Below are 20387 nucleotides of genomic sequence, written 5' to 3'. Positions count from 1 at the left end.
CATTTTCAGTGTGTCTGCCCTATGTACACAGAGATTGAACACTGGTCACATTAATAATGTTACATACATACAACCCACTTCTTCTGTAAATCCTATATAATTAGTGTTATACACACCTTTCATATTTTTATACTGTCTATACGCACCATTATATACATATATATTTTATATTCCGACCTCTGACATATCTTGTTCTGATATTTCTTAAGTTGTTTCTTTTATTTTGTGGATTTGTGTATTCATGTTTTGTATTGTTAGGTATGGTGCGTTGTTGGAGCTCGAAACATTAGCATCGATGCAACTGTGCGGGGGTACAGGTTAGTCGAGGTATGTGTAGACCTATACGACCAATACAATTTGATTTAGGAAGAGCTTTGAAACCTGCAACAGATGTGTTAGATCAATGATTTCAACGGAGGAATGAGAGATACACAAGCCGCGGTAGCTACTTTCAAACAGAAACATCATCTAAAGTAGCCTGGATTTTTTTCCGCGTGAAATCTTATCTTTGAGTAACCAATTGTGCATCATTTCAAATTAGGGGATGCTGCTACATGCAATATTTTTGTCCTCACCTCTAGTCTTTATGGACTATGAGAAAGGTTTATCAGTTATATCAATTCATATAAAAGTATGTATCGCAAGCTAGTTCCTCACTCTGACAATGTCAACGACAGATTCGAAAAATAAACCATGCTGTCAAATAAACAAAAAAGATTGACATTGCTGTAGCCCAATCCGATATGCTAAAATAAGGTGATTGTCTTCTTTGATCCAATCAGGAGGGATTAAGATTCTGCGTGCAGCTAGCCTACTAGGGTGTCTTTCTTGTTCAGGTCTAGCTAACTTGTGAAGCTAAGCGGCTAGCCAGGTATCAGACTTGAGAAAATACAGCAATCTTCTCGTCGAGATAGCGGGTACATTTATAGTTGGGTTTAAAGGAAAGGTTTCCCCATTGTCTACTGCATATATCGTTACACGGAGAAGAGCTCGAGATTCTCATCATCAAGGGGTAATGCAATGCTTTTAATTTTCCCTCGACTTTTGTTTTGTGTGATGTTAGCTGCTATGATTTTTTGTACATTTGTTCTAGCTATCTTATTTATCACTTCACGTGTTAATATAACATGTAATTGTTATTCTAACTGGCAATGATGGTGGTGTATCATGTCGCCATCAAATAATTGTTTAATTATAGCTTACGTTAGCGAACTAGCTAGCTCGTCATTTAGCTAACGTTAGCTGTATTGAGTAAGCCTGGGTTAGCTAACATTGGCTAACTAGCTAATTGTTGTAGCACAACAATAGGAATGGACGATAATGTACTCCAACCATACAAGTTACGTACTCAATAATTTCCTTAGCTTTTCATAGCTACCTTATATATGAATAATCAATTGTTAACTTGGCTATCTAATTTGACTAGCTATATAGTTAACGTTAGTTGATTTACTGCTGATAAAATGGCCATCAACCAACTGGCCTGGAAGTGCTAACTAGCTAACGTTAGCTATGGCCCGGATAACTAGCTAGCCCCTTACTTTAGCCGAGATAGCTAGCTTGCTACTACTTGTACCTACAATAAACAATCTAACCAGCATTGGAGTTTATCAATTAAACAGTTAATCACTGCAGCTAGCTAACCACCCGGTAAATTAAGATGTGGTGTTATACAGAATCCACCCGCACTGTTAGTTTTTAAATATTAATTTTGTACATGTGTATATTCGCAAACAATGGTAGCTATGATGTTAACTTGTTGCTATAGCCAGCAGATCCGACCCACTTGCTTACAGCTGCACTAGGGTTGGACAGCATTCCTGTGTATATTAAAGGGGAATGGAAACACTAGGCTTTAGAACATCAGCTAACTAACGTTAATTAAACGTTTTGAAAGTTGAGAAACAGCCCTTTCAACTATGACATACAATAGCACCACATAAATCAAATGGCAATCAGTCAAGACAAAACATGTGAACATCTATCTTATATGAACATCTACACTTTTCCCCCAAACTGCCATTTACACAACATCCTAATGAAGATAGAGGAAACACTTGAATATTGAGTCTTCCTTATTTTGTAAGGTTTGAAACTCAGAATAGTAATATACTACATGGCCAAAAGTACACTACCGTTCAAAAGTTTATGGTCACTTAGAAATGTCGTTTCAACGTCAACAGTGAAGAGGCAACTCCGGGATGCTGGCCTTCTAGGCAGAGTTCCTTTGTCCAGTGTGTGTTCTTTTGCCCATCTTAATCTTTTTATTAGCCTGTCTGCGATATGGCTTTTTCTATACAACTCTGCCTAGAAGACAAGCATCCCGGAGTCGCCTCTTCACTGTTGACGTTGAGACTGGTGTTTGCGGGTACTATTTAATGAAGCTGTGAGTTGAGGACTTGTGAGGCGTCTGTTTTTCAAACCAGGCACTCAAATGTACTTGTCCTCTTTCTCAGTTGTGCACCGGGGCCTCCCACTCTTTCTATTCTGGTTAGAGCAAGTTTGCACTGTTTTGTGAAGGGAGTAGTACATAGCGTTGTACAAGATCTTCAGTTTCTTGACAAGTTCTCGCATGGAATAGCCTTCAATTCTCAGAACAAGAATAGACTGATAAGTTTCACAAGAAAGTTCTTTGCTTCTGGCCATTCTGAGCCTGTAATCAAACCCACCAAGGCTGTTGCTCCAGATACTCAACCAGTCTAAAGAAGGCCAATCTTATTGCTTCTTTAATCAGTACAACAGTTTTCAGCTGTGCTAACATAATTGCAAAGGGGTTTTCTAATGATCAATTAGCCTTTTAAAATTATAAACTTGGTTTAGCTAACACAACATGCCATTGGAACACAGGAGTGATGGTTGCTGATAATGGGCATCGGTACACCTATGAAGATATTCCATTAAAAATCTGCTGTTTCCAGCTACAATAATCATTTACAACATTAACAATGTCTACACTGTTTTTCTGATCAATGTGATGTTATTTTAATGGACAAAAAATTAGCTTTTCATTTCTAAGCGACCCCAAACTTTTGTGTGTATGGGGGAGAGATGGAAATATTTGTCAAATGCGTTATGGAACCATTGTCATTCTCAATGGTTTCTGAAAAGGGTTACTTGCTGTTTTGAGCAGTAGTGAGTTAATTAGATCAGCAATACTATCAGAGCTCCCCAAATGGGCCAGGTAGGCTAGGCCTTCTTCTGTATGTGTAATCGGGTGCGTACTCAACATTGGCGTAATCGGGTGCCTACTCAACATTGGCGTAATCGGGTGCCTACTCAACATGGGCGTAATCGGGTGCCTACTCAACATGGGCGTAATCGGGTGCCTACTCAACATTGGCGTAATCGGGTGCCTACTCAACATTGGCGTAATCGGGTGCCTACTCAACATTGGCGTAATCGGGTGCCTACTCAACATTGGCGTAATCGGGTGCCTACTCAACATTGGCGTAATCGGGTGCCTACTCAACATTGGCGTAATCGGGTGCCTACTCAACATTGGCGTAATCGGGTGCCTACTCAACATTGGCGTAATCGGGTGCCTACTCAACATTGGCGTAATCGGGTGCCTACTCAACATTGGCGTAATCGGGTGCCTACTCAACATTGGCGTAATCGGGTGCCTACTCAACAGTGGCGTAATCGGGTGCCTACTCACCAGTGGCGTAATCGGGTGCCTACTCAACATTGGCGTAATCGGGTGCCTACTCAACAGTGGCGTAATCGGGTGCCTACTCAACAGTGGCGTAATCGGGTGCCTACTCAACAGTGGCGTAATCGGGTGCCTACTCAACAGTGGCGTAATCGGGTGCCTACTCAACAGTGGCGTAATCGGGTGCCTACTCAACATTGGCGTAATCGGGTGCCTACTCAACATTGGCGTAATCGGGTGCCTACTCAACATTGGCGTAATCGGGTGCCTACTCAACATTGGCGTAATCGGGTGCCTACTCAACATTGGCGTAATCGGGTGCCTACTCAACATTGGCGTAATCGGGTGCCTACTCAACATTGGCGTAATCGGGTGCCTACTCAACATTGGCGTAATCGGGTGCCTACTCAACAGTGGCGTAATCGGGTGCCTACTCAACATTGGCGTAATCGGGTGCCTACTCAACATTGGGAAAGGTACATGACTGTAACAATATATTGAATGCATTAAGAGAAATTACCTTAGCCAAACAAACATTGTAGATTTAGAACAGTAAATGTACTACTGGGGTGCCAGCCACACGGCCTCTGCACTGAGACGTGTGAATCAGGCATGAATGTATTAACAGAAATTACCATAACCAAAGAAATATTGTAGATTAGAAATTATGGGAATTAACTTTAAATGTAGGCTACTGCTGATATGTGTAATGGGGATAGACATTAAAAATCAAAGGGCGAACTATTCACACAATTTAAGTTATGAAATGCTGATTGAGCACGAAATGGTGAACGAGCGCATTCTGGAGAGAGATGTGCCTTGTGCATCTTATTAACCACACTCCCCTTCTAGGACCGTGGCTTCCCTGCAGACTCGATGAATTAGCCCTCTGAGAAAAAACATCTATTTTGCTACTTCTCGACCCCAATTGTTTTTATCTCGGCTGACCAACAGCCTATCAACCAAATAATTGACCAATGGACTAATTGGGGTCAGCCCTTGAACCCCTATTATTTCATAGTCCATGTAACTTATGTGATTTGTTAAGACATTTTACTCCAGAACTAATTTGGCTTGCCTGAACAAAGGAGCTGTGGTTACATTTGAGTAATTACTTTGTATTATTTTATTTTAAAAAAAAATTTAAATGCATTTTTATTTCACCTTGACAGAGTATTTTGAGTAGATTGTTGACAAAATTACAATTTAAATACGTTTTCATCCCACTTTGTAACACAATTTGAAGAAATCCAAGGGGTCGGAATACTTTTGCAAGGTAATAGTACACAACGACCATTACCAGCTAAACCAGGATGATTTTGTTGCAAACTGACTACCAGCCTAAGCTTTCAAATGTCATAGCTATTAGCTAGTTTTCATCATAAATGGTTAAGCTTCAGCCTTAGACTACATTCATTCTTGCAATCATCAGCCAGCAGGTTTGCTATTTTTAGGAATCATATCACATAAATAAACAGACACCTAATGATCTAGCTAGTTAATAATTATATGGGTATCATACATTTTACTGGTAAAATAGCAATCCTGCAGCCCTCTTAGTTGTGGCTGGTAAGCTATCTGCTGTAGCTCGTTAGCTACAAATCGAATCAGACACTAGCCAGTTAATTTTAGCTCTATACTAGCTAATACTAATGACGACAAATGTTCTTCAAATTGTCAATATGAGCACTTAATTTTAGTTATCAAAGTCTACATTAACACAAAGACAAAATGAGCTAAATCAAGTCGGCTGGCTAACTAGCTACCTTGTTTTTGGCTGACTGTCAAAGGTTAATTTCACAGTCTTATCAATCAAAGATTTATATGTACTTATTATAATTACTAGCATAAAAACAAATTGTTGTCCTGATCTCAAAGTTGTGAGAAACCTTTCAGGTCCAGTGGAGGCGAGGAGCCTCCCGGGAGTAGCATTCATTCACTTTCAGTCCCCGTACGAAAACTCACAATTTGCTCAAACCTGCCATTAACGCAATTGGCGTCAATCATTACTATGGCAATTCAAGATGGCGCTACACATACCTAAAATAAACGTTCAATATAAAAATACTAAAAAGAAACATGAATAGTGTTGGTTTTATGAGCTGAAGTAAAAGATCCCTAACTGCAGTTCGGTGTCGTAATGGACTTTAGTGGACAAATGCTCACCTTTGATAGACACTGGCATACTAGAGAAGTGTGCTCTTCATGGGTGAATCCTGGTTTCAACTGTACCGGACATCCAGCCAACTTGACACAACTTTTTGAAAGCTTTCGGCACCTTGAGAGTCCATGCCTGACAAATTGAAGCTGTTCTGAGGGCAAAAGGGGGGATGCAACTCTCCATCGATAGACACTGGCATGCTAGAGAAGTGTGCTCTTCATGAGTGAATCCCGGTTTCAACTTAACCAGGTAGACTGCGTCGTGTGGGTGAGGGGTTTGATGATGTCAGCATTGTGAACAGAGTGCCCCATGGTGAGGTTGTGGTATGGGCCAGCATAAGCTACGAACAAAATTGCATTTTATCAATGGCAATTTCAATGCAGAGGGATACTGTGAAGAGATTGAGGGCCATTCTCATACCATTCATCCGCTGCCATCACCTCATAATTTATCATGATGATGAGGATGCATGGCCCCGTTAGATAAAATACCGAATGGTTCTGTATTTCACTGAAATAATAAACGTTTTGTTTTCGAAATGATAGTTTCCGGATTCGATTATATTAATGACCAACGGCTCGTATTTCTGTGTGTTGTTATGTTATAATTAAGTCTGCTTTGATAGAGCAGTCTGAGCAGCAGCAGGCCCGTAATCATTCATTCAAACAACACTTTCTTGCGTTTTGTCAGCAGCTCTTCGCAAGCACAGCACTGTTTATGACTTCAAGCCTATCAGCCTGATGGCTGGTGTAACCAATGTGCAATGGCTATCTAGTTAGCCGGGTGTGCGCTAATACTGTTTCAAACGTCACTCGCTTTTAGATTTGGAGTAGTTATTCCCCTTGCGCTGCAAGGGCCGTGGCTTTTGTAGAGCGATGGGTAATGATGCTTCGAGTGTGGCTGTTGTCGATGTGTTCCTGGTTCGAGCCCAGGTAGGGGCGAGGAGGGGGACGGAAGCTATACTGTTACACTGGCAATACTATAGTGCCTATAAGAACATCCAATAGTCAAAGGTATATGAAATACAATTGGTATAGAGAGGAATAGTCCTATAAATACTATATTAACTACAATCTAAAACCTCTTACCTTTAGAATATTGAAGTCTCATGTTAACAGGAACCACCAACTTAAATATGTTCTCATGTTCTGAGCAAGGAACTCAAACGTTAGCTTTTTAACACGGCACACATTTTTACATGGCACATATTACTTTCTTCTCCAACACTTTGTTTTTGCATTATTTAAACCAAATTGAACATGTTTCAATATGCATTTGAGGCTAAATTGATTTTGATGTTTTATATTAAGTTAAAATAAGTGTTAATTCAGTATTGTTGTAATTGTCATTATTACAACAACAACAACAACAACAACAAAAAATGTCAGATTAATCGGTATCGGCTTTTTTGGTCCTCCAATAATTGGTATTGGCGTTGAAAAATCATAATCGGTCGACCTCTGAACCGTAACTGTTTTTGAAATCGTTTGTTTTTGTTCAGTGTACGTTAGTGTATGCACATGTTTAGTATTAGTGGATGGAATATATCTATTTGCTTGGCTTTACTTCCTACGGTGTTTCCATTCCACTTTAAGACACCACAGAGCCAGCGCGAGATATGGCTCGGAAAATGTACCTCAATCCAGGGATGTACTCTGAATTGTCCCGTTACACCGAGAAGATTGAACAACTGTTTTCCAAGCCATATCTTGTGCCGGCTCCACAGTGTCTTGATATACACTGTGTACCAAATATTAAAAACGCATGCTTTTTCCATGACCTAGACTGACCAGGTGAAAGCTATGATTCCTTATTGATGTCACTTGTTAAATCCACTGCAATCAGTGTAGATGAAGGGGAGGAGACTGGTTAAAGAAGGATTTTTAAGCCTCGCGGCAGTTGAGACAAGGAATGTGTATGTGTGTCATTCAGACTGTGAATGAGCAAGACAAAATATTTAACTGCCTTTTGAACGAGATATGGTAGTAGGTGCGAGGTGCACTGGTTTGTGTCAGGAACTGCAATGCTGCTTGGTTTTTCACGATACACAAGGGGGGTAACTGTTGAGCAAGAACGGTCCACCACCCAAATGACATTCAGCCCACTTGACACGAGGACATCCAGCCAACTGTGGGAACGCGTTGAGCGCCTTGTAGTGCTCAAAAAGGGAGGGTGCAGCTCAATATTAGGAAGGTGTTCCTAATGTTTGGTATACTCAATGTACACGGGAAGGCTGTCTGTGACCCTAGTGCAACTGTAAGCAAGCGGGTTGAATCTGCTGCCTAATGTAACTGCAGTTGTTGCTGATAAAAGGATGTGATGGTGGGATTGAATGACTCAACTCTCTGATTTTGTGGGTGGTCTTGAAAAATCCCTTATCCACCATAGCCGATTAGTGTGGGCAGACTGGAGCTCCGATGTCACATTTATTTCGGCACACAAAGAAGAGCACGCTATTACACTAAACTTCGGAGCTTCAGGTCACCGACACTAGTCGCTGCTCAACTCCATAAATTGTGGGGTTGAGTTTAATCGGGTATGGTGAATAGTTTTTCAAGACCACCCATTCACTTTGTAAAGGACCCCACACACACAATTGAATACATTATCACACATCACAATCTCTTTTTTTGACATTGATTACTGAATTCCTGTTTGATTTTCCCCTCAGGTGTCATCTCTTCTGCACATATCTAGCTCATCCTCACACCAGCCCTGTGATTCCTCACGAAACAGAGGGACCACACCAGAGAAAGGGCCAAACTGTGCCTCCCTTCCTCCAGGTCCCCTCTGCCTCCCGAGTGTGTTTGAGTTCTCTCAAGAATCCTGCTCGCTATACCCAAAATGTCCTCCATCTTGCCTTTCACCCCTCCGGTTGTGAAGAGGCTCCTGGGGTGGAAGAAGTCAGCCAGCGGCCCCGGGGGAGCAGGGAGTGGAGAACAGAATGGCCAGGAGGAGAAGTGGTGTGAGAAGGCTGTCAAGAGCCTGGTTAAGAAGCTGAAGAAGACTGGACAGCTGGACGAGCTGGAGAAGGCCATCACCACCCAGAACTGTAACACCAAGTGTGTCACCATCCCCAGGTACGTAACCCCATGCCAGGTAACAACACAGAGCTCTGCTTACATTCGTTGTATGGTTCTGTAGAGTGAACAGTTGACCATGCATCAGAGAACTTTGTATGGGGATGCTTATATACGGTGTATTTTACCTGTGTATTTACTATCGGCTAACCCTCTAGTGGCCTCCTCTTTCTTTAAACAGCCTCTCGAACATACAAGGTCCTAAAACATAAAGGTATTATAACTCCCAAATTATTTAAATCTTTCTGTCCTCCATTGAATCTCAGAAATTGTCCTACAGTTAAATGTAAATGCTGACTCAGCACCCCAACATGTACTTATGCAATGCTTTCAAAAATATTCATACCCCTTGATGTATTCCACATGTTGTTGTGTTACAGCCTGAATTGAAAATTGATTCAATCGATTATTTATTTTTTTCCTCATAGCATGCCCCCACCATGCTTCAAGGTAGGTATGGTGTTAGACGGGTGATGAGCTATGCCTGGTTTTCTCCAGATATAGAGCTTTGCATTCAGGCCAAAGAGTTCAATTTCTGTTTCATCAGATCACAGAATATTTTTCCTTATGCTCTGTCTTTCACATGCCTATTTGCAAACTACAGGTATGCTGTGCTGTCATGTTCTTCCATCTAGCCAGTCTCCAATAAAGCCCAGCTTGGTGAATTGCTGTAGACTGTTATTCTGGCAGGTTCTCCCATCTCAGCCAAGGAACTCTGTAGTTCTGTCATTGTTCTTGGTCACCTCCCTGACCAAGGTCCTTATTGCCCGGTTGTTCCATATTTTTTCCATTTTCCAATGGAGGCCACTGTGCTCTAAGAAACTTTCAACACTTTAGAAATGGTTTTATATCCTTCCCCAGATATATGCCTCATCACAATTCTTTCTCTGAGATCTACAGACAGTTCCTTGGATTTCATGGTATAGTTTCTGCTCTGGCATGCACTGTCAACTGTTGGACCTTTTTATATAGACCGGTGTGTTTATTTCTAAATCATGCCCAAACAATTGAATTGCCCACAGGTGGACTCCAATCAAGTTGTAGTGACATCTCAAGGATGAGCAAAGGAAATTGGATGCACCTGAGCACAATTTGGAGTGTCATAGCAAAGGGTGTGACTACTTATGCAAATTAGATATTTCTGTATTTAATTTTCAATCATTTTGCAAAAAATGTCTAAAGATATTTTCACTTTTGGCATTGTGTGTAGATGGGTGACAAAATACATTTTCAATTCAGCCTGTAACAACAAAATGTGAAATAAGTCGAGGGGTATACTTTATGAAAGCATTGTATGACTGATGTAAGGCAATCAGCCAGTTAACCTTGATGTCCTAGAGTAGAACATGTTCTCTGGGTATGTTGTAAAATACCCTATTTATTCAATGATAACCTGCTTAGAACAGTTGATGTTTGTATGTTTATTAGATAATGAGTAATTTGGTATAGATCTTGTTGACAGGTGGAATCAATATTGTGTAGATAGTCTTGCAAAATGTATTGCAATCAGGGCTTGAAAGTTCAACCATTTTGTTCACACATGCTCCTAAATATTTTGCTGTGCTACCAGACATTCTATTTTGGGAGCACCAGTGCGGAGGGGAAAAAACAACTCCCAGACAGTAGTTCGCTGTACCGTTTCCGAGTGCCCTAGAGAAAAAACACTCGTGGGCATTTGTTTGCACCTTGTTCAATCATGTTACTTCATTAGGTAGCGAACAGCCTGATTACTTTACCAGTATATCCAAGGAGATCAATGAATGAATGACTGATCTCTTGCATGTTGTCACACACCAACCTGGCGCTCTTTAAACCCTCTAAGATCGATGTCTGCGCCCGTGCAGGAAATCGGCGACGTCATCACCTTTTTTATTAAATGCAACCCCGTGTTTGCGCTACAAATTTCTGGGTTTTTGCATGGGCTGCGTCTCAATCTGTGGAATCGCTGGTGTCAGGCATCTGAATCTGCGGTGTTTGTCAGACGTGAGACGATGCCAAAACGTTACGGTTCACGAAAACATCCGTAAAGTCGTCTGAGTGGTTTGAGCTACGATTCCACTATCGAAAACTGAGATTTTCACGAACACAGACATGTTGCCTGTTTTGCTATACGACGCCCACAAGCTCCACAAGACTCGTGTGACGTCAGTCCTTTCGGTGTGCTAACTTTGACTTTACAGACATTATTGAGAAGAAATCAATGGTTTGAGCTCACTAGGGTTGGGTGATTATTACAATTGCATCGTCTATCGACGATGTTTGACCGCTATCGTTGATGATGATGACATTGTGATGTTACAAACGATGGTTTAGCATATTTGAGCTTGATTGCACACAGTCGTGCATCGCATTGAGAACACAGATGACTGCCATGCCAAGTGGCCTATTCCCTAATTGCCATAGCATACATTTTCAATACATACTGTAAGAAGTAGCTAGACTAAATAATGCAAGAGAACAATGTAGAAAGAGCGAAGAGCACCAAAGCAGTGCAAAAGGTCAGACGGGGCCTAATGTGTTTTTTCTCTCTCTCCAAAGTCTGATGATCGTGGGCCTTTTGCAGCAGACAAGTCATTGTCTGGCTTATCGTTTTAAAATCGTAATTTTTCTCCCCGTTTTGATTTGAACGTGACTTGTTGGCCTAGGCATAGCCAACTCTTTCATGATCAACCATCGACTGAATATGTTGTCATAACGGATTTGCATCTTAAAGTTCTTTGCTAATAGCCTAAATAAGAAACATGAGAAATTAATAAGTAATAAATAGAAACAAGTAACATGGAGCGAGAGAGAACAAACAATTTCAAGATGGAGTAATCGAATAGGAAGTTTAAACAAACCTGATGCGTTTCTGCTTTGCTTGACCAACGTGTAGGCAAAATAAATTGTGCCGTCAGAAAATCCCTCTTTGCAAACCAAACAGCCAATAATATAGGCTTACCACAGGCTACTGTCAATAACAATTTCAGTAAATGTTACTTTGACAGTGTTTATTCGTATTCTTGAATTGCACAACGTGCTTGGAAAAACTCCTGCAGCAGCACTAAGTGTGAACACTTTTTTGGGGGGGGGGGATTTGTCTCACAAACAACTTTTTTAATTTGATTGGCGCATTTATATAAAAGTCAACAACAATCAGATAAAACCAATTATTATTTAGCGTATTCCATTCTTTAACAATTGAATGAACATTGGGCTAAAAACGAATAGTCCTGTTATCCTTAGGCTATGCCTTTTTGCTTATCAAACTTTAAAAATCCTAAATATACAATCGGATAAAACAAATAATTCGTAGCATTCTTTATAACAAGGATCACCATCATGTTCTCCCCTATAGTAGCTAACTCTGCAGGATGACGGAGGTTTGTAGTCCTTTGCCCTGATAATCTTTTTGCAAATTCTGTAAGTGACTTGGGTCAGGTCTGCTAGCTCACCTTCATCATTCAGCCTAAAACTGAAGAACTGCCGAGAAGGTGAACACGTACTTTTCTTTCCCACCAAGTCAGCCATCATGCGAAGGCAGCCTATACTATAAGTTAGAGAGTGAAATCCTGTCACTTGTTTATTTTTGCATATTTTTGTTGTTGTCAACTATCGGAATGTAGCCTGATGGAAGAATGTCGCAAATGCAGAGGCGGCTGGTGACACATGGAGACTGGCGAGTTGCAATCAGGGCAGGCGGGAAGTTTAGAACCTATTTCAGAGCTCTTTTAGGAACATAACATACTGGCCGAGCCTATAGTTTAGATTCATTCCCACTTCTGAGGTAGGCTATATCAGCTCTGAATTCTGATTCTGGATATTGTATCAGAAGCAAATATCACATCATATTTCGCCATTCCATTTTTATTTAATTTCTAGTGTTAATTTTCTGATCATTCCTTTCTACGTGTCCATTAGAATCACAAAGTGAATTGTAGAGGGTGGTTAAATGGAAATGTACTTTTTTTCCAAGGTTGCGCCCTCCTTTTCTTTTAGTCCCATTGTGTGTCTTCTGTGTTTACTTGAATGTCTCAAGATAAGTTAAGTGCTTCCAACCGACACAGCTGTGGTGGAAAAGTTTCACAGTTTTTCAGAATATTTGGTACAATGCCACAGTAACATTAATGTTTTTTTTTTGTCTTGCATACTGTTTATTTGTATATACTACTATACTCCAGAGGCGGCTGGTGGGAGGAGCTATAAGGGGACGTGCTCATTTTAATGCCTGGAATGGAATTAATGGAACGGTATCAAACATATGGAAACCACATGTTTGACTCTGTTACGTTAATTCCATTCCAGACATTACAATGAACCCCTACTGCTATAGCTCCTCCCACCAGTCTCCACTGCTGTATTCCCATCTTATGCCGTTTTTCTTTATTCCGTCAAAAGGCTTCTCTTATTTGGCGTGTCTTTTTTCAGTTCCTGACTGAAAGAATGAAATACCTGATTGAAAATGACTCTAATAAAAGAGGCCTTTTAATGTTTACATTACCCATACTGGTATTTCTGAATGACTCATGCCCCATGTTTATCATTTGTTTTTGTTTTGTTTGGTTTTTCTGTGCACAGCAATTGCTCTGAAATATGGGGACTGAGTACACCAAATACGATAGAACAGTGGGATACCTCAGGCCTATACAGCTACCCTGACCAAACCAGGTGACTATCTATCCTCAACTGTCCTGTGCTACATACTGTTGTACAACCTTGATGTGGGAAGTAATCATTCCAGGGGGGTGAGGGACATTGAGAACACAAATTCCATTCATACCTCATCACTCCCCTCTTCCCCTCTCCACACCGCCACCTTTTGTCTTCCTGGCCACATGCGTCTCCATCTCTTCTTCTCTTCCTCCCCATTTCTTCCTTCCCTTACACTTTCAATTCTCACATCTATTTCCTCTATTGTCCGTCCTGTCAGATCCCTGGATGGGCGCCTGCAGGTATCTCACAGAAAGGGTCTTCCTCACGTCATCTACTGCCGCTTGTGGCGATGGCCCGACCTGCACAGCCACCATGAACTGCGTGCCATCGAGGCCTGCGAGTACGCCTTCCACCTCAAGAAGGATGAGGTCTGCATCAACCCCTACCACTACCAGAGGGTGGAGACCCCGGGTAGGTTGTCTTTTGAACCAGTGGTGGAGGTGCCATAAAAGCCTATATGTTAACAGCTCGTTCTGCGATTCTTTCTGCTGACATGAGACATGCACATAGGTACATGCAAAAGGATGGGATAAGTGGGAATAGTCTTCATTGATATTTTGTGAAGAACTTTGTTTGACATTTGAAGAATCTTCTCTCCTCTAGTTCTGCCTCCTGTACTTGTGCCAAGACACTCTGAGATTCTGACAGAGCTGCCCCCATTGGACGACTACACTCATTCCATACCTGAGAACACAAGCTTTCCTGCGGGGATCGAGCCTCCAAATAACTACATACCAGGTTTGTGCATCTACCATGAGTTGACATGCAAATGGACTTCATGATAACGATGTATCAGGTTCAGCTCATCAGTAGTTTCCCCCCTCTGTTACTATAGAAACACCACCACCTGGATACATAAGTGAGGATGGGGAAGCCAGCGATCAACCGATGAATCAAAGTATGGACACAGGTATATTCCACTTACCTCAAATAGGATGTTCTAACATAAAATAAGAAATAAGACAGTTGTCAAACTGTCAAGTTTTGATTTGTTGATTAAATATCTTAGTGGATTCTTTGCAACAATAAGTCCGACCATGCGATTTTATAATTTTTTTTATTTTATTTTGTATTTTTCATATCAGGTTCTCCTGCTGAATTGTCCCCTGGCACCCTCTCACCTGTCAATCATAGCATGGGTAAGAATAACTGTCTGTCTAAAGCATCAGTCATTTATCAGTCACTTGTAATCTGACCAAATTTGACAACATTCATTGAGTACTATTTAGACAGCCCAGTGCCTACTTTGGAGATCATTGGTCTACTCCCGTCAACATGTGTACTTGCTTTTTATAATGACATCCCCCATGTTTTTCAGACCTGCAGCCGGTGACCTACTCTGAGCCTGCGTTCTGGTGCTCTATAGCCTACTATGAGCTGAACCAGCGTGTTGGAGAGACATTCCACGCTTCGCAGCCCTCTCTGACCGTGGATGGTTTCACAGATCCCTCCAACTCAGAGCGTTTCTGTCTGGGCTTGCTCTCCAACGTCAACAGGAATGCCACTGTAGAGATGACCAGGAGGCACATAGGTACAACGGGCTACGCCACAAGAGGCACACTATTCCTTATGTGGTGCACCACTTTTGAAGGCTCTGGCCAAAAGGAATATGGTGCCAATTCAGATTTGCACAGGATTTGTTCTGTAATTTAACACACATGTTTTGTTAGTGCTGAGAGATTAGTGCTTTTTGAGTTCAGTTCTATTATTTTAAAAAAATATATCACTGTTTTTGGTTTTGATAATTTAAAAAAAAAACATTAAATGTATTGTGAAATAGTGAACTTCAATTTCCAAAAGATTGAAAATATTCCATTGTCTCTGTCAGGTCCACATTGGGTAGATGTAAATAGAAAAATATGAAATAATATATTTTTTGTGTACATTACTTTGTTTTTATTTGATGACTTTCCATTTTTTTGTATTTTACCCCCTTTTTCTCCCCAATTTCGTGATACCCAATTACGATCTTGTCTCACCGCTGTAACTCACCAACGGGCTCGGGAGAGACGAGGTTGAGTCATGCGTCCTCAGAAACTGACGACCTAAATCAGCCTGCAGGCACCAGACACGCCACAAGGTGTCGCTAGAGCGCGATGAGCCAAGTAAAGCCACCCCCCCGGCCAAACCCTCTCCCAACCCCGACTGCGCTGGGACTCCCAGTCACTGCTGGTTGCGACACAGCCTGGGATCAACCCGGGTCTGTAGTGACGCCTCAAGCATTGCGATGCAGTGCAAGCTTAGGTCCAAAATAAGCCCATAGAAACGGATTGGGTTTATTTTAGAAAGATTTTGGCGAGAGTGAAACCTCTCGCTTCGCCTCTTCCTCTGATCAGTCTCTGAGCTGGAAAAACTGGCGCAATGGATTATGGTCATTGTAGATCATTTCTGCACTGAACTAGGTTGAATATTTGAATAATGAAAACTACAGCTCCCTTCAGCCCAGCGTAGTTCTTGACTTGATTTCTCTTGTGGATTATTTGATTTCTCTCTAAAGAAACAACGTGTTGGACTCAGAAAAACCTATAACTAAATGGAATTAAAGTAATTGAACAGCACTGTTTTGTAGCTGAAATACTCATGCTTATTTACACTGAACAAAAATATAAACGCAACATGTAAAGTGTTGGTCCCATGTTTCATGAGCTGAAATAAAAGATCCCAGAAATTTTATGTACGCACGAAAGGCTTATTTCTCTCAAATTGTGTGCACTAATTTGTTTACATCCCTGTTTGTGAGCTTTTCTCCTTTGCCAAGATAATTCATCTACCTGACAGGTGTGGCATATCAAGAAGCTGATTAAACAGAAAAGGCCACTAAAATGTGCAGTTTTGTCACACAACACAATGCCACAGATGACTCCTTTTTAAGCGAGTGTGCAATTGGCATGGTGACTGCAGGAATGTCCACCAGAGCTGTTACCAGAGAATGTAATGTTAATTTCTCTACCATAAGCAACCCCCCCAATGTTGTTTTAGAGAATTTGTCAGTTTGTCCAACCAGCCTCACAACCACAGACAACATGTATGGCGTTGTGTGGGTGAGCGGTTTGCTAATGTCAACGTTGTGAACCGAGTGCCCCGAGGTGGCAGTAGGCTTATGGTATAGGGAGGCATAAGCTACGGAAAACAAATAATGGCATTTTATCCAGTTCTCGCCAATATCCAACAAGTTCGCACAGCCATTGAAGAAGACAGGGACAACATTCCACAGGCCACCATCAACAGCCTGATCAACTCTGAGAAGATGTTGTGCTGCAAGAGGCAAATAGTGGTCACCAGATTTCTGATCCACGCCCCATTTCTATTTATTTATTATATACATGGTATCTGTGACCAACAGATGCATATCCGTATTCCCAGTCATGTGTAATCCATTGATTAGGGCCTAATGCAAGTATTTCAATTGGCTGTTTTCCTTATATGAACTCTAACGCAGTAAAATCTTTGAAATTGTTACGTGTTGCATTTTTTTTAAGTATATTTTGCATTATTCCACAGGAAGAGGGGTCCGGCTGTACTATATTGGCGGTGAGGTGTTTGCTGAGTGTCTCAGTGATAGCGCCATCTTTGTTCAGAGTCCAAACTGCAACCAACGGTATGGGTGGCACCCAGCAACCGTTTGCAAAATTCCTCCAGGTAACTTAGACAAACACCATCTCTTTGATTTCGATGTGCTCACTCCTATTATCATTTCATAGTATTACTAATATGTTTTCTGTTGTCTCAGGTTTAGATTGTTTAGTTAGTCTTCCTACTTGTTTCTACAGAAAATATAATATTGATAGCAGGGAGGTTCTGCAGGCTTTACTTATGTTCTAAACAAAGTCCATCCATGATTCCCAGCTGACCCTCTCCTCCCCTCGCTCCCTCAGGTTGTAACCTGAAGATCTTCAACAACCAGGAGTTTGCAGCACTGCTGGCCCAGTCCGTAAACCAGGGCTTTGAGGCTGTGTACCAGCTCACCAGGATGTGCACCATCCGCATGAGCTTTGTCAAAGGCTGGGGGGCTGAATACAGGCAAGCATGATGACTGACTATTACAAGAATACTTTTATTCTTGCAGTTGTACACATCTAAGTAGTTAGTAGACGATGGATAGTCGGAGGAAGACGGTAATATTAATATACTCATCGGCATACATTTAAAAAAACAAAACATTGTAGCTTGCCAATGGTCCGCTTTTCTGGATTTATTAGAAGTTTGGAATGTTTAAGGAGCTGGAGGGGTATTCAAACGTTACTTGACCCTCTTCAACAATACCTCTGTTACAGGGCAAGAAGTTTAAAAAAAAAGTTCAGGCTAACCTTGGGTTTTGTGTGATGTTCCTGTGCTTGCATGCCGAGTGATTTCACTAATTTGGCTTTGTTGTGGTCTTTCATTTGTCTCACAGACGGCAGACTGTCACAAGCACTCCCTGCTGGATTGAGCTGCATTTGAACGGACCCCTGCAATGGCTGGACAAAGTGTTGACTCAGATGGGATCCCCTTCTGTACGTTGCTCCAGTATGTCATAATCCTAGAAAACGACCCAAATAGTCGCCCACTCAAAGATCATAAAATTCGAACTTGAGTCCCATCGTGAAAAAAAATCTGCAGAATACATTTCTGCTGTAACATACTTCATAGTATTTGTGGCCTAGTGCCACTTCCCTGTCTAAACGCACACACGCCGTGAGACAGACTTTTCCAAATATAATTTGGCACTTTGTTACCCATCTTTGTGTTGCACCTTGTTAAATTGCTTTTCCCCAAATCCTTAATATTAGATCTATTTGTGGTACAAATAAAATGTATATTGGTTTTAAAGTCCAGGGATGAATTGTTGTCGGCAGGGGAAATACCAAAAAATCTTCTACACATAGTTTCTCAGTAAGAGAATGCTTGTATAAGTAACACAAGCGTAAATGCTAAATATATTCATCCATCTTTTTGACCATGAGGTAACTTTTCTCTGGGAAACATGGATACATCTTTTTTTGTCAGGGGGAGTTAGCTTGGTTAAGAAATTATGATGGCCTTTGTTGCTTTCTCCTTTAAGGGAAATGCTAAATTATGTTTTTAAATGTATTTGCTTAATTGACGTAATTTACTCTTTTGTCAGAATATTTCTTTTTTTATTCCAGATGTGTGTCGTTGTAAGATTCACTTCTTAATGGACATATAGGAATGTTTAGCACAAAAAAAAACTAAACAAGCTGCAAAATCAATCTGGCTATAGCTGACATTCATTTGAGCTCTTTGTCATTATATGGCATCCTCAATGTTATTATAGGTAGCCTATGTTTCATTTCCACCACACACAGCCTCAGAATGCAGGCTAGTAAGTCCTGAACTTTCTTAAGTTTGGATGCACAAAGCAGGGACCAGAGAATATCAGCTCCAAAAGCTTTTTCTCATGTTTCACTGGGTGTCTAAGTCTCTCGAGGTGAATTATTGAAAGGTTATTTCACTTGGAGAATTAAAGGTATCAGTGAATTTCATTCTATATTGTGTTTAGCCTATATCCCCTTTCTTTTGCTACTTTTTTTGTATTCTCATGTATTTTTATATATAAATATACTTAAATGTTCTTCTGTCATTCACTTTTTATTAGAGTTAATATTTTCAAGACTGCCTGTTTTTAAGTGACATGGCTCGCAATCGATGAGGAGCATGGATCATTCCAGGTGATTTTTTTTTTTTTTTAAAGGTTAAACTTTAATCTAATTTCAAAAAAACACTGCCCCACGTAATGTAAACAGGTATATTCTCAACAACAACAAAAAACACATCTGGTACTTCAGAAGTACACAAGTCAAAGCTTAAATGCCTGTAACCTGATATCTGTTTTCCTGCAATGTATGGTTAGGTTATGTGACTCAGAGGCATGTATGAACTTTTTTTTGACTCATTCATCTCTTCACTCTTGGAAGCCATTTGGTGCTCAATAAAGGATAAAAGGTCAACCATAAAACTGATATTTTATTTTTTCAGATTTTTTTTAGCTAAATGTTACAGAAACTTGGCAGTATTCCATGTTCTTACATGAGAGATGAAACTGCACACTGGGACATAGATTCTGTATTAGTGTATGTATTTGTTCTTGTCTATAAAATACAGTATGTACAACAAGACTGAGCTTGCAGTATGCCATTGTCATTTTGTGGCTGTTGCAAGATTTTTTTAACACCTTTTCTCCCTTCTCCTTTATTGATGTTATTAATCTGTTAACCTTACGGCACTAGTGATTGTACTTTGTAAGTGCAACTACTGTAGTGAGTTTGGATTTTGGGAACTGAACCATGTGTTAGGGTCCAGTGTTGAAGCCTTGTACCATTGGCCTACAAGATATGAATGTGAAGAGTACATAACAAATCTGAAGTGGACCAGACGTACATAACAGTAGAACAGTAATATGTGTATTTAACAGTAAACTATTTGCAAAGCAGTCAGTATAGTAGTTGTCACAGTTGTTTTACCAGTAGAGGGCGGTATTGATAGAGCAGGGTTTTTTTTCTGACCATAAGCTTCTCAGGCGTGTGGCATATTATGCAGACTTCATAAAACACTAATAAAGATTTTTATTCTCATGATGACCATGTTTCTGTCATCTTTATTAACACGAATGTTTTCCACTGATCTCAGTCTACAGTGGCGTCCTCATGTTTACATTTTCTTATCTACAGAAATGAAATTTGACCGTTATAGTAAATCGTTGCAAATTCAGTGTTTGATCTTATTAAATGAGAGCCATTCAATTATATGTCTATGTTTACATCCCTAGCCTCCCAGGAATATTCGTTTTTGGACAACGTTTAAG

At 40.7% G+C, this 20387-nt stretch overlaps 1 protein-coding gene across 2 annotated transcripts; it reads left to right on the top strand.

Moving 5' to 3' along the window:
• Positions 1 to 816: 816 nt before the first annotated feature.
• Positions 817 to 20163, top strand: LOC135514296 (mothers against decapentaplegic homolog 2-like). Of its 2 annotated transcripts, none has more exons than XM_064937677.1 (11): positions 817 to 1012; positions 8485 to 8893; positions 13451 to 13540; positions 13803 to 13996; positions 14189 to 14323; positions 14421 to 14483; positions 14671 to 14724; positions 14904 to 15116; positions 17087 to 17224; positions 17461 to 17605; positions 17979 to 20163. In XM_064937677.1, exons 2-11 carry the CDS (start codon positions 8658 to 8660, stop codon positions 18100 to 18102), a joined length of 1392 nt encoding a protein of 463 aa, XP_064793749.1. In that variant the 5' UTR covers positions 817 to 1012; positions 8485 to 8657; the 3' UTR covers positions 18103 to 20163. The 2 variants fall into 2 exon arrangements, with proteins under 2 accessions (XP_064793749.1, XP_064793748.1); XM_064937676.1 differs by having other exon boundaries at positions 818 to 1012; positions 14421 to 14495.
• Positions 20164 to 20387: the final 224 nt, after the last annotated feature.

This window comes from Oncorhynchus masou, chromosome 25 (assembly GCF_036934945.1).
Source record: "Oncorhynchus masou masou isolate Uvic2021 chromosome 25, UVic_Omas_1.1, whole genome shotgun sequence".
In the NCBI taxonomy this organism is placed as follows: Eukaryota; Metazoa; Chordata; class Actinopteri; order Salmoniformes; family Salmonidae; genus Oncorhynchus; species Oncorhynchus masou.
Note: the sequence above shows the minus strand (reverse complement) of the source record. Positions and strands in the feature narration are given on the sequence as shown.